The following is a 12,127-nucleotide window of genomic DNA, read 5'->3' as shown; positions in this document are numbered from 1 at the left end:
TGCTGGCAAGGGTAGGGCGTTGCTCCTCGGCATTCGTAGACTACGGCAAGAGTGTGGCACCCTTTAGGCCACACACACCTACCAGGAAGCGAATGGTGCAGCGAATTGGGTTGCGTTCTATGCGGCTCACCACTCCGGAGGCTTCGTTTGGCTGGAGCGTGCCAGAGTGCCAGGTTCTTTATCTGCTTTGTTGTTTTCTGATTTTGTTAGCCACATCCATACCCATATGGTGTGAACTGCCGTTGTACCAAAAAAAAAGAAAAAAGAAAAGAAAAAGAGAAATTGTTATCCAATAAATGATTAGTTAGGGGATTTGCAACAGATATTTACAACCCTAGGAAACTCTCTCTTTATCTAGCAAAATCAAGGACACGTTTAGCTTAACCATTCAACATAGAGTTGTTTTTTAAAACTATATATATATATATATATATATATATATATATATATATATATATATATATATATATATATATATATATATATATATATTCAACGAATGCAAATTAGAAGACATGATCTGTATGTCATTAACCATTCAGTATATAAAATATAATGAATACATAAATAGAACAATTATTTGGGAAATAGAGAAGAGGCATAAGAAGATTGTGCAGGCATTCCAAATCCCCATGGACAACCATCTGCATTTCCCTTGATCAACATATTGCCAACTCTCTCTTCCAAAATAATCTTTTTTTGGTTGGGTAGAATCTACGAAATAATTTCTTAAGCTATCAGCCTATCAGGATTCTTTGCTGGTATATCTTGCAAATGGAAAGCTTGTTTTGGGCCATCTCAGCAATGACTACATTGCTTGAGTGGAGTGACCATTAAATCGGAGCGGACTGGGCCAGCCCATGACCCATCGGACCGTCCTGCATTTGAGTTGGCTGGGCCTAGTTTTTATGAGCTTAACAGCTAAACATGGCTTAGTGGATATATAATCTATGATGCATGTATTCCATAATAAATCAAACATATTCTATAAATATTGGTTATATAATAAATAAATTTTGATTGCACTGAAAATCGGAACAAGTATTTTTTGACATAACCCTTTTTGGTTTCCAATTTTCATCAGTGCTGAGAAGAGAGTTTAAGAATATATGCAGGGTTAGGGTATCCTCCAACCTTGACAATGGAAATTTTGCCCACAAGTATCCACCACCCGCTCGTGCGGTGGCGACTTAGGATGATTGTGATTTAGTATGAGTTTCATGAGATCATGAGAAAATTCTTTCTCATCAAAATTATGCTGAGTTGGTGGCGTAATTAGTCTAAAGCAAAGGTTTTTTCTAGAGCATGCTTGCATATCATAACTATAGTATGTATATTGTACTATTAAAATTATAAAAAAATTTATATTGAGTTCTTAAAATAAAAAAAGATCTGTTTTAATATTAGTTTATCAATTTTTAAAATTTGCACATGAATTCTTGATATATAAACTATTGCACTGAGATCCTCATAGTCTATTTGACCTATTGGGAACAAATATTCTTGAAATATTTCAGGTGTCGAGTTCTTGAACATCCAAATATCTAGATCATTTTGTCATTAAAGTTTGCAATGATTTTTTTGCATATTACTTTTGAAAATCTTGCCAATTTGTGTATTAATTACCTGATTCTTTTTCTTTTTTGTTCCTCATATCAATCAATTTAGCCGTACAATTAATTACATATACATTGCTAGGCTAAAGTTAATTGAAATCATTGAAATAAATATTCTTATTTATCCATTTAATCATCCTTAACCATCTTCCATTGTAAAGCTTTATAGTCTATAAAATTTTAGTTTTCGTTGAAGCTCACATCAAATATTGTATTTTCTTCAAAATATTTATCTATAATGATAAAGTATATAGTTGCCGGGGCTCTTTAGAAGAGTAAAGGGCTTAAGATAAGTTGGGCGAAGTTGAAGGATATGAGAGGACAGCAATCTTGAATCTACGATCCAAAGTCCTAATTTATGGCAGAAAAAAGTAGGGAGGAGTTGGATGGAATGAAAGCAGAGAAATGTTTCGTCCACTTCCCAAATTTTAATTTAAGCTAAAAAAACTTACTATCTTTTTTTCTGAACCTAAAAGACAAACAGCATATACAGGTCAACTTATCACGAGAAGAACAATGTATTTATTAGTTACATTGTTTTTCAAAAATTATTTAAATATAAAATAATTATATGAAAAAAATTTAGTTTTAATTTAGTGTAATTAAATTATTAAATTTTTAAATACATTCAATTTTAATTTTGACTATGAATTCAGTCCACCGTGATGAAATTATCACATGATGTCATGGGACAATTCTGTCATTATAGTTAGATGGAATTTATAGTTAGAATTTGAATTGAATTTATGTTCCATAATTGGTCATACTAAATTAATTAAAGTTGAGAAAAAAAAAGTTTAGAACTCCTAAATAGTTAGAATTTTTTGCATGGTTATTTTTTAAAATATTAATAATTAAAATATTTTTGAGTGCCACTCAGATCACAGGATTCTGTCCTTCGGATGATGCCCAGATGAAGGCGGCGGCGGCGGCGTCACCCGACCATCACCTCCTCCCCTCATCCTCCACCTCCCGATGCCCCACGCCGACAACAAATCCAGCCGTCCCTCCTGCCTCCTCCTCTCCCTCCACCACCACCTCTCGCTCGGCCGCCTCGACCTCGCCGTCGACGCTCTCCCCCTCCTCGCCCGCCGCGGCCTACGCCCAGATCCCTCCACCCTTTCTCTCCTCCTCGGCCAATGCCTCCGCTCCGGCTCCCTCCCCCTAGCCCGCCGCGTCCACCTCTTCCTCCGCCTCTCCGGCCTCAAGCGCTTCTACCCCTCCTATACCCCTCTCTCTAACCACCTCCTCGCCTTCCACTTCCTCCGCGGCCGCCCTTCTGACGCCCGCCGCCTCTTCGCCCGCATGCCTCACCCCAACCTCTTCTCCTTCAACGCCATGCTCGCCGGTTACGCCCGCCTAGGCCTTCTCCGCCCCGCCCGCCGCCTCTTCGACCGAATGCCTCACCGCGATGTCGTCTCCTGGAACACCATGATCATCGCCTTCGCCCGCGCCGGTTCCTTCCGCGATGCCGTCGGCCTTTACTCCCAGCTCCGCCGCTCCTCCTTCGGCTTCAACCCCCACACCTTCTCCGGCCTCCTTATCGCCTGCAACCGTCTCCGCGACCCAGGCCTCAGTCGCCAGGTCCACGCCCAGGTCTTTCTCGTCGGGTTCTTGTCCAACCTCATCATCTCGAGCTCCCTCGTTGATGCCTACGCTAAATGTGGATACTTAGACGACGCAAGGAAGCTGTTTGACGAGATGCCCACGAGAGACGTGCTTGCCTGGACCACGCTTGTCCACGGTTATGCCAATTGCGGTGACTTGGTCTCGGCTCGTACGCTGTTCGACAAGATGCCGGAGAGGAATCCGGTCTCGTGGACTGCCCTGATAGGAGGCTACACACGTCATGGTCATCCGTTCGAAGCTCTCGACTTGTTCCAGAGAATGATGAGCCAGGGCATTAGGCCTGATCAGTTCACTTTCAGTAGCAGTCTCTGTGCTTGCGCCGCTATTGCTTCGCTGAAGCACGGGAAGCAGATTCACGCCCGGCTGCTGCGAACCGGTTTCAATCCCAACGCAATAGTCCTCAGCTCTCTTGTCGACATGTACTCCAAATGTGGGGATTTGACGGGAGGCCGATGGGTTTTTGATCTCACCGATCCTGGTACGAAGGACACCGTGATGTGGAATACCATGATGTCAGCAGTCGGGCAGCATGGTCTTGGGAGGGAGGCGATTGGGATGTTTGAGGAAATGATTAGTGCTCACATGAAGCCTGATGCCAATAGCTTCGTGGTGCTCCTCACTGCTTGCAGTCACTCAGGTCTTGTGGCGGAGGGGCTGCAACTGTTTAAATCCATGGCAGAAAGCCACCACATTGTACCTGAAGAAGATCACTATGTGTGTCTGGTGGACCTGCTAGGCCGTGCGGGACATTTCGAAGAGGCGATGGAGTGGCTTGGAAAGACGCCGTGTAGATCAAGTGCTCGGGCTTGGAATGCATTGCTCGGGGCATGCAGGATTCATAGGAATCTACAGTTAGGAAGGGAGGTGGCGGAGCGCCTTCTCAAGTTGGAGCCTCATAGTTCTGCAGCATATGTGCTTCTTTCAAATATCTATGCTGATGTTGGGAATTGGGAGACTGTTGAGAACGTAAGGCGCTTCATGGAGGAGAAAAAAGTGAGGAAGGAGCGAGCTGCAAGCTGGATTGAAGTTGATGATTCTGTCCACTCCTTTGGAGCCTCAGATCAGTTGCACCCCTTGAAAGAAGGCATATATGCTGCATTGGAACAATTAGTATGTCAGGTTGAAGATGATTCTTCTATAACCTAGTAGCTTAGCTGCAAAGTAACGCTTCAATTTTGCTCTTACCCACATGACAGTGATTTTTACCATTATTTGCGGAAGCCACTATTTTACATGTGAACACTGGTGAAGACCAGAGTTCCCCGTTTCAGCTGCGGATGTTAACCCATTTCTTTTGGGATCAAATTCTTATAGAACATCTCTGATTATTGGATTCAGTGAACTGCTCCAGCATTGTACAATAGGTACCATCATTTGACCTTCAAATTATGCCTTTTTCCATTGCATATCTATTATTAGCTTATTTTTGACTTGTAATGTGTTAATGCATGTGAAATTTCATTGGTAGCGGTGTTAGTATATGGGAGTGGTTTCCCATAGTTTACCATGTGTTGCTTCTCTTTATTTCCCACTTGATATCTATTTTTTTTTGGTCTCCTGCAATATGAAATATTTAGAGCAGTTAATTTCTTTTTTCATTTCACATAGAATTTTCATAGTAGTCATCCTGATATGCCTATTATTGCCTATAAAAGTAGTTGCCACGTAGTTTATCATAGTCAATGGTTCCAAATTAACCATGAGATGCCTCCTCACGAGATCCAATTCTCAACCATTATTATACTAGACTTCAGGCATTAACCCTAAACAGGAATCGAGATATCTAAAGTCCTAGCTTCTGGTCAAAAATAATATCTTAAAGAGAATTAATGCTTCAAATATCTGTAATTAAGCATTGAATTTCTAGTGGGAAATATGGACTATAGAGTTGGAAAATGAAGCAGAAATTGCTTATGTTATCAGTCTGTGTAACTGACATCTTACTGCTCACAAACACTGATGAAAAAGTTAAAATATACAACTCAAGCAGGTCATGGTAATAAGATTCAAGAAATGTTGTCAAACTACATGCCACAAGAAGTTTTTAATTCCCCATGACTCGGTTTATGTGATCGCAGAAGCATGCATGATAGCTTGCAGAAATTGGAATAATAATGTAAAAGAGGATTAATGAAGAGAGGAAAGTCAGATTGAATGAAGAAAAGGATGCAGTCCTTGGAAACCAACAATAAATGATAGTAATTAATAAACTCTACTTGTTCTCAAATAATTCATCTTCAAAATGTGCTTGAACTAATACATAATGTCTTAATCTCAAGAGGATTCCAGCTCAAACAACTATACAATCATTCTAAATCACCCTGCGTCGACCAAATATAAACTTCTACTCCAAGTCTTTTATGCTTTTGAAAGTATTTTTGATATATAAATCCTTTGCATAGATGAAAAAAGAAGGCCAGTTACTTCATGACTGAAGCTACCTAAAGAAATATGTTGCTGTGGTTTATCACATGGCCTAACCATATTTTGGCAGGAGCAGTTCTACTGGCTTGTGAGGATAATCATGCGGCATATCCATGTAGGAACATATTGTCAGACCTTACCATCAGTAGACACTAGCATGAAATGGCAACAGCTATCGGTAAAGGGGACTTTGAGATAAGTTAGGGACACCCTTTTCAATATGTAGATTCAATTGCTTTATAATGGATATGCGGGTATATTTGAACATTCTGATTGCTCTTTCACTTCTCTGACATACGCTCCATCTTTCATGTAGACCAATGCTTTAAAACTTAATCATGATATGATATTTACTTCTAAAGCTATACATATATATTCTGTATCGCAGGAAGATATTGATAACCATTTGTCTTTCTCCCATGATGCTGAGTGGAAGTATATTTTGCACATTAAGTAAATTTGATGAAGCAAGAGGCCAAGCAATGTCTGTTTTTTCTGTCTCCTTTATTTTATTTTTTTTGGTACTCTTTTATCTTCTCATTGCCTTCATGATATCCAGAAAGCCGAATTCCAATGAAACGAATCCACCATTTGAAAGACAATAAATTAAGCCCTTGATTATCACATGTTCCTGTTGGTTATAATTACTTTTGACGCAGTTTCTATTTTCAATAAAAAATAAGTGCTAATATTCTATCACTCGCCCAGTTACAATTTTCTCCTCCAGAGGGTAGCTCAATCATGAATTGTTGCTTCCATGCAGGTTTAATTTTAAGGCTTAGAGGCGGGCAAGAGATCACTCATCACTAATTATCCTTGTGTTGTCAGAGGATGTAAAGAAATTTCCAATAAATAATCTATTTTTTCTCCTCCAGAACTGTACATATTTTGTTGTAAAATTTTGTAGTTCAGGCGACACCAAGAATTATCAGTTGGCCAATTTAATTGATGTTGTACAATTTAGATTGATGCTGATTTAGATCTAGCAAATTTTCTTGTGGCAAATTTTCTGGTTCATAAGTCTGTCAAGGACTCTTGGTTTGCAATGTGACATTAAGCAGCTCATGTTTAATCGAACTGGCTGCATCATGCAGTGGGATGTGCTTTGATTTATTCACTAATCTTAGTTCATGAGAACTGTGGAAAGCTTTTTGTTTAGGCTTCTCAGTTAACTTAGATTCTGGTTAGAGATGGATATGGGCATGACATTTGGATATGATTTTTGAAATTCTTGCCACTATTTGGGAAAACAAACTTCTCACTTCTAACCTTCTTTTTCCAAAGAAAATTAAAATTGAAGGGCCTATTGATACTACAAGTTTGTTGCCCCATCTCATTCGTAACCGTTTCTTTGAGAGAAAAATTAAAACTTGAAGAGAGCTACTTGGACTTCTATGATGAGGTACATTGATGAATGCTATTGAGACGATGAGTTTCTTTTGCTGCATCTAATTTTAGGGACCTTGAGCTATCTTTTTTTTTCTTTTTTTCCTGATGGTAGTGTCTGTACGTTCCAATCAAATCTCTTCAATTGCTCTTATCTTTTTAGATGTTGTTGGTAGTTATATATAGGTGCATAGCTTTGGTTTGTACTTATATATATAATTGATGTTAAGGTCAGTCTCATCATTATTTAAGTAATCATGAAATAAAAGTTTTCTCATCTTAGGGGACAATCAAAGTACTAATCTTCTCATAATAGTCATACATCGATTAGCTACGACGTATCCAACTGAGCACAATAAAAGAAATCATCCATGCTTGAGCAATTTAAGTTAATTATGTGCTTTGATCCTGTTTTGTGTTATGATGTTAAAGTTAGGGATGTAATTGGGCGAGGCTGATTCGGGCGACACCCTACCCGGGCCCAGCCTCGTTCCAGGCTTTAATTTGAAGATTTGTCAATATCCTGGCTCAAGCCCAACTTGAGCCCGAGCCGGTCCCAGAAATGTCTTCGGATGTAAGCATAATCCGAATATATTTAAGCAAGAAATAGCTCTCCAACCGAACCCACCTTTGCAAAGCGAACAAGAGAGAAGTGAGGAGAGCATGAAGAGAGCGAAGGTTAGAGAGTGGGGAGGGCGCAGTAGGGTTGTTGTCTTGGTTCGATCGCAGCGGCAACTGTGTCGCCGGTGGAGATGAAGACGAATCGAGGGAGGGTCATTAACCCTACTAACCAGGACCGCCCAACTTTTGGACGACTGAGGCGGTCGCCTAAGACCCAGGCCCAAAGAAGGCCCATTGCAGGAAAAGCCTCAAAAACAAAATAGAAACGAAAAAGGCTCCCTTAGTGAGTTCGCCTTAGGCTCTCAAATGCTTTGAGCCGCTCCTGCTACTAACCACCTATTGGCAGTTGTCCGATGCATCGCCGAAACAGTGCGGTATTCTGACGGCACAGTCCCGACGCAGTGGTCCCAAGTAGAAAGCACGTCCCATGCCATCATTATCTGAGAGTTTTTTTTTTTTGGAAAAGGAAAGAGGGGGGTGAGGAGAACCTCACCCGCGTAGCAACCCCCACTGGGCTTCCTTCCCGCTGGAGAATGTTTGATACGGGTAGACAAGTTTTACTCATACCCTCCCCACCCGCAGAGGAGCCCCACCAACGTGGCAGCCCCTTCCACGTGTGAGTACGTCACACCAGCACCACCTAAGTACCGGCAGACCAGATGACGACTCTACCGGGCAAATTAGGCGGGGGGCATCCAGTCTCTGCATTTAATCGACGCCCACGTGTTTCGAATCTGGGCCACTCCGGTGGAATTTTAGCCCCGTTCTAATTGTATTACCACCTCGGTGGTTCATATCTGGGAGTTTGGCGGAGCTAAACGGGAACATCCGAACTCAACTCGATCCGCAGAGTCGTCAAGAACCCAAAAACATCATGATATTATCTCCCTGTCCGCCCTCCTTTCTTTTTTTCTTTTTTTTTTTGGTGAAAACGACAATTCATATAGCTCTAGCTTAAGTACATCCAGCCAAATCGAAAGAAAGTAAAGAGTACAATGAAGTGGAAATGTTGGGTACAGATGTCCATAGGAACTCTCCGGAGTGCCGAGCAACATAGGAGACGACCCAGTCAGCTGCTTTGTTCGCCTCCCGGTACACATGTGTTGCCTGAAAATCGCCTATCTCCTGAACAAATCTCCAGGTCTCTAGGATGAGCGGATGACCGTCACCGTACCTATCCGCACCCCGGGTCCAATCAATCACCGCAGAAGAGTCCCCCTCGAGATGCACCCGCACGGCGCCGAGGACCCTCCTCGCGAAGGATAAGCTCTCCCAAGCAGCCCGCAGCTCTGCCCCAACAACGATGAGCCCTGGCATGCGACGGCCCCCTAGCGGCTATCAACCTGCCTAGGGAGTCTCCGATCACAAAACCCACACCTCCAGAACCACCGTCCATCGACTGACTACAGTCAAAGTTCACCTTGAGATGACCAAGGGGTGGGGGCACCCATGAAACAAGGGCGAACCTGGGCGCTGTAACAGCGGAGAGAGTACCCTATATGTCCATGATCATTCCAGAAGAGAACAAAGCGGTAGCACTGGTGACCTCCCCTGCCTGTAGCACAGCTCGATCGACCACCATCCTCAAAGACCACCTCCTTCCCTCAAAAAGTCCAGCATTTCTATCCAACCAGATATAGTAAGTCAGATGTGTGAATAGAATGCCTGCCTCAACAAACCTGGGGCTCCGCACTGATGCTCTTAGCACATGAATAAGGTTCTGTGCCGACTCCACCAAAGGAGGAAGTGGAACAGGAGACTTATTCCATATCTCTCTAACCCTGAGGCACTATAATAGAACATGATCAATAGTCTCCTCTGTATCTGTAAACAAATCACAGCACTGAGAAATCCGCATGCCCCGACTCGCTAGCAAACTCCTGGTCGGTAGGCAGCCCCATGCCACCTTCCAGACAAAAAGTGCCATCCGTGGGTGAACCCGCATCCTTCATATTCATCCTCTCTCGATCTGCCGATCTGGTGCCCTACTAATCAAAGTGTGGAGATTTCTGGTTCGTACTTGCGACCGACCCATAGGCATCCATACTAACCTCCTCGTCGAGTCTACCATGATCGGAAGTCGGCTGATCGGCTGCTTAGTCACCCAGCTATCCTTCAAAACACCTATGGACTGCATGCTCGTCCTCAATAGCTCTCCTTTTTTTTCGTTTTTGATAGCGTGCAATGCAATGAAAATAATAATAAAAACTAAACTTTTCAGCTTTTATTATAATATATAAAAATTAGCCATGCAATGTCAAAATTGCATGAGATTCAAATCTAAATACCAAACAATAAGACTAGAAGGATACTCTGATATCACAATGTGAGAAAATATCTCAAATAAAATAATTTTTTGCAGTGATAATATTAATGATGCGTACCTCCAGCTATGATTGTTAGACTATTTTGATTAAAATGTATCCACAACGAAATTTTAAGAATGAGTTTTCTAACCTATACCTTAGTCAAAGCCCGATGGAACATTATAAGTTTAAAAAATAGACTAGGCTAGGATTCTTAGGATTCGTACAAAATAACCACAATCTTATCCCATCAAAGAAACTATCTTGGTCATTATTTGAGAGAGGAGGTGGTTACCTACCAGTCGCAATATTAGGATTCTTAGGATCCTTTTCTTCCCCATTATTCTTTTAATGGATTGACTTCTCTGCTATTATAAGTGCACTTGACCGCCTAATTTGGGTCATGGTTCAGAGTGTCTGTTTTCAAATAAAATATCTTCTTTATAAAAATTAGAGAGATATTATTTTAATGATAATAATTATAGGCCAAACGAAAAAATGCTAGAACTATTTTCTAATATGGCGTAAATAATCATTGGTTAGGATCTCTTTAGTACTTTGTTTTAATAAAACCTGAATAATCCTTAATAAAAGATTTTCCAATCAAGTTAGGACACTATTCCTAGTTATTTTATAGAATATGGAATTCCTGTTAAAACTAGGACTATGATGGGAGGTCCAACAACAGCTGCAAATATAGGATCCTATGAGTTGGATCCTTACCAATCCTCTCGTTATAGTTGAAGAGTGAGTAGAAAGAAAATTAGATTGCTTCATGATCGCAAGCAGGCCTGCATACTTTTAGCTACAAAATCGAAACACAAGGAATTTGCCAATATCATATTCATGGCACAAGGTATGCTCTCTGACCTATTGATTTGTGACTTTTCATGGCTGCTTGATCACCAATCCAATGCATATCGCAGTATTGCCACATATTCTAACAAATGATATTATTGAAGCCTACATTTAAGCTATAGTCTTCTCCATTCCATGTAAATAATTTCATAGCTAATTGGCAATGCATTCATCTTCATTAATGTATTACAAAAGGATCCCCTCCCATTCTCTGCATCGTGGACAAGAGTCGATCGTGACTCTAAAGCATTTCACCCACCTATTCTTTCCTCTATTAGGCAACCAACTCATGCATGCACACTCTCATCTCTCCACGATGAATGGGATTCATTTTTATTTTGCACTCCCTACAATTATGAGATTCCTTTTTATAATCTCTATCAAGCACATACCGTCCCCCTCTCCATAATCATTAAGATCTATTTTTATATTTGAACACTCTAAAATCATGGATAATCATTAAAATCCACATTTGTACTCTCCATAATCATTGTCGATCATTAAGGTTTATTTAAATATTTGTACTTTCTATAATTATGACATTATTTATTGTTGATTTTCATTATTGTACATATCTTATATAAGTTGTACCTAAGAGTTAGGGATACAAATGAGTTGGGTCGGACTGAGCCATGAGTGATCCCAACCTAATCTGGTTCCTTGTTCGGATTCTAATATTGGACCCAAACCCAATCCAATAGAAGATCGGGTCAGATTGGGTCCATTACTAAAATTTCTAACCCAACGGGTCATTCAGGTCGGATCAGGTTCATGTATAATCCAGTCCTAACCCAAAAAGTTGGGTGGTCAGAACATTGGAAGCCATTGTAGGGATTACTAAGTAAAAAAATAAACTATACACAATAGAATAAATAAATTATCACAGTGAAAATCGTGTTTTTCTTTTTAGAACTCATAGCTAAGATGTTCTGTACATCCTGATTGTCCAGGCGTTGACTATACAATATTGGTATGAAAAATTGGTAATTCAAACGCAGGGCACCAGCGATGTTTCAGGCTTAATCAGAACAAACTCATAGCTAAGATGGAGAGAACCACCTCCATTCTGAAGTTTTCCGATAGCGATATATGCAAATTTTTTAATGACGGCAGAGTTAGAACGCCTCTCCTCCTCCCTTTTTGGAAAGGCAGTGACATCCAAGCATCCTTACAACGCGGGAGTCAAGTGGACTGGTTGCTCTGCGGACCTTCACTATTTCTTCCTAAATAACTAACCGGGCCCGGATTCCGGGGAGATTATTTTCTTGGGTTGAAAGCAAAAGTACG

General features: G+C 40.9%; 1 protein-coding gene across 3 annotated transcripts; it reads left to right on the top strand.

Moving 5' to 3' along the window:
• Positions 1-2,473: 2,473 nt before the first annotated feature.
• Positions 2,474-6,758, top strand: LOC103706204 (pentatricopeptide repeat-containing protein At2g21090). Of its 3 annotated transcripts, none has more exons than XM_008790242.4 (2): positions 2,474-4,609; positions 6,433-6,758. In XM_008790242.4, the coding sequence occupies exon 1, from the start codon at positions 2,592-2,594 to the stop codon at positions 4,389-4,391; it is 1,800 nt and encodes a 599-aa protein (XP_008788464.1). In that variant the 5' UTR covers positions 2,474-2,591; the 3' UTR covers positions 4,392-4,609; positions 6,433-6,758. The 3 variants fall into 3 exon arrangements, with proteins under 3 accessions (XP_008788464.1, XP_026660114.1, XP_038973579.1); XM_026804313.2 differs by having other exon boundaries at positions 6,058-6,758; XM_039117651.1 differs by having other exon boundaries at positions 2,474-4,611; positions 6,436-6,758.
• The last annotated feature ends 5,369 nt before the right edge of the window (positions 6,759-12,127 follow it).

The sequence above is a fragment of the Phoenix dactylifera genome, chromosome 2 (assembly GCF_009389715.1).
Source record: "Phoenix dactylifera cultivar Barhee BC4 chromosome 2, palm_55x_up_171113_PBpolish2nd_filt_p, whole genome shotgun sequence".
Classification (NCBI taxonomy): Eukaryota; Viridiplantae; Streptophyta; class Magnoliopsida; order Arecales; family Arecaceae; genus Phoenix; species Phoenix dactylifera.
This window is presented reverse-complemented; position numbering and strand designations above follow the sequence as displayed.

What these genes read in the sequence shown, in the direction of transcription:
- LOC103706204 (XM_008790242.4), top strand. Translation starts at nt 2,592, where the DNA reads ATGCCCCACGCCGACAACAAATCCAGCCGTCCCTCCTGCCTCCTCCTC.